Consider the following 1,594-nt stretch of genomic DNA (forward strand, 5'->3'; position numbering starts at 1 on the left):
GATAAGGGGCTTTCATACAACCGCACAAGCAAATTATATGACATCCCCTAGCCTGGTAAACGGGAGGCCCCATAAGTGTGGTATCATGATTTACTTGCTTCACCATATGATAAGCACATTTTCAAAGATTTGTTATAACCTCTTCATATTCTTCTTCTATATATACCATTTGAATATCTAGTGTTTTGGCATCATTACTAGATTGTTCTATTAGTACTCAACCATGGTTTCTACTAGTAAAATCACTTCTGCTGCTATCTACTTGTGCTGTTTCATAGTGTTGATGTTGTCATTCGCATCTCTTAAGTCCGAAGGTCAACAACTCTTGTGTACACCTGTTTTAGATTCTATTACACCGTGCATTGATTACGCTTTTACCGGTGGGCAGACCGTTCCACAACAGTGTTGTGAAAACATAAAGAAAATTTCTACGACAAAAGAGGATAGGCAACAAGTTTGTCAATGTGCAAAGAATTTTGCACCTATGGTTCCTGGGCTCAATTATGAAAATGTAGGTAACATTCTCAAGAAATGTGGAGTCGATGTATCTCTCAAGATTTCTCCCGATATTGATTGTGCAAAGTAAGTAGTAGTATATACTTTCTTGATAACCATTTTGAATTTACTTTTTAAGCTAAAGACTTGTGATTTCATTTTTTTTTTAATTTGCAGGTTGAACTGATCATGAAAGTTGATTATGAAGAGTGCTTAAGATGGAGGAGAAGTTTGAATAAACGAGTCATATTCGTAGAAAATGATTCTGAAGGCCGCAAAGTAATGCATTGTTGGAGCAAAGCTTTGCGTACGTAGTTTATATATATTGTAACTTTCCTTATTCTCCTACGTCATTGTGAACTGAGATAATATAATAAAAGTTCGGAATTGCTGTTACATGATAATTCAAGCACATAATAGTATCGGATACTAACATATCTATCGTTCCCGTTTCCATTAATTAAAAATGCTTCCATCTATGTCTGATCCTCATAACTTGGTCGTGGTTATTACATTTTATTAACGAACCTGGAAATTTTGTTGGATTCGCATTTGTTGTTCATATAGCTACAAAAAGGAAACTCTTTAATGCGTTATCATGTCATGATTCCACCAAATAAATGAAATCATAAATTGTATAATTGGGAAGATTTACATTTGCCTGCGGAGAAGCACATTTATGATAGGGATGAGAATGATGAAGTGAATACTGCCAGCTTTCAATGTATTGTTAGGTAGGGTTTCCACGAATGCAATGCTTATACCGCTTTGCGAGTGTGCATAATCCTACTACCACCACTACAATGTAATGCCTATACATAGCTTTAGGTGCAAAGCAAGTTTATCAAGATTTGCAAAGAATTTGGCATGGCTTGTCTCCTATCAAGCAACTTCATATATAAAAGTCTCCAATTATAGAACCTTGAGTGTTTGGTATATTGATTCATTTCCGGTAATTATCCAGACGGAAAGATAAAATGCCCATTGGAATTCTTAACAAAATTCCTTCGTTAAAATTCTTATCTAGGTTGTTAGTCGCGGTACGTACCTAATATAGTAGCACTATAAATGAATATATAATACCCTGAAAGACCAACAT

General features: G+C 35.1%; 1 protein-coding gene across 1 annotated transcript; it reads left to right on the forward strand.

Moving 5' to 3' along the window:
* Positions 1-200: 200 nt before the first annotated feature.
* Positions 201-975, forward strand: LOC113361811 (non-specific lipid-transfer protein 1-like). The gene is made up of 2 exons (XM_026604919.1): positions 201-582; positions 673-975. The coding sequence occupies exons 1-2, from the start codon at positions 224-226 to the stop codon at positions 680-682; spliced, it is 369 nt and encodes a 122-aa protein (XP_026460704.1). The 5' UTR covers positions 201-223; the 3' UTR covers positions 683-975.
* Positions 976-1,594: the final 619 nt, after the last annotated feature.

This window comes from Papaver somniferum, chromosome 3, assembly GCF_003573695.1.
Source record: "Papaver somniferum cultivar HN1 chromosome 3, ASM357369v1, whole genome shotgun sequence".
Lineage (NCBI taxonomy): Eukaryota > Viridiplantae > Streptophyta > Magnoliopsida > Ranunculales > Papaveraceae > Papaver > Papaver somniferum.

Bases quoted from the DNA above. Each gene is read 5' to 3' on its own strand.
- LOC113361811 (XM_026604919.1), top strand. From the start codon at position 224: ATGGTTTCTACTAGTAAAATCACTTCTGCTGCTATCTACTTGTGCTGT.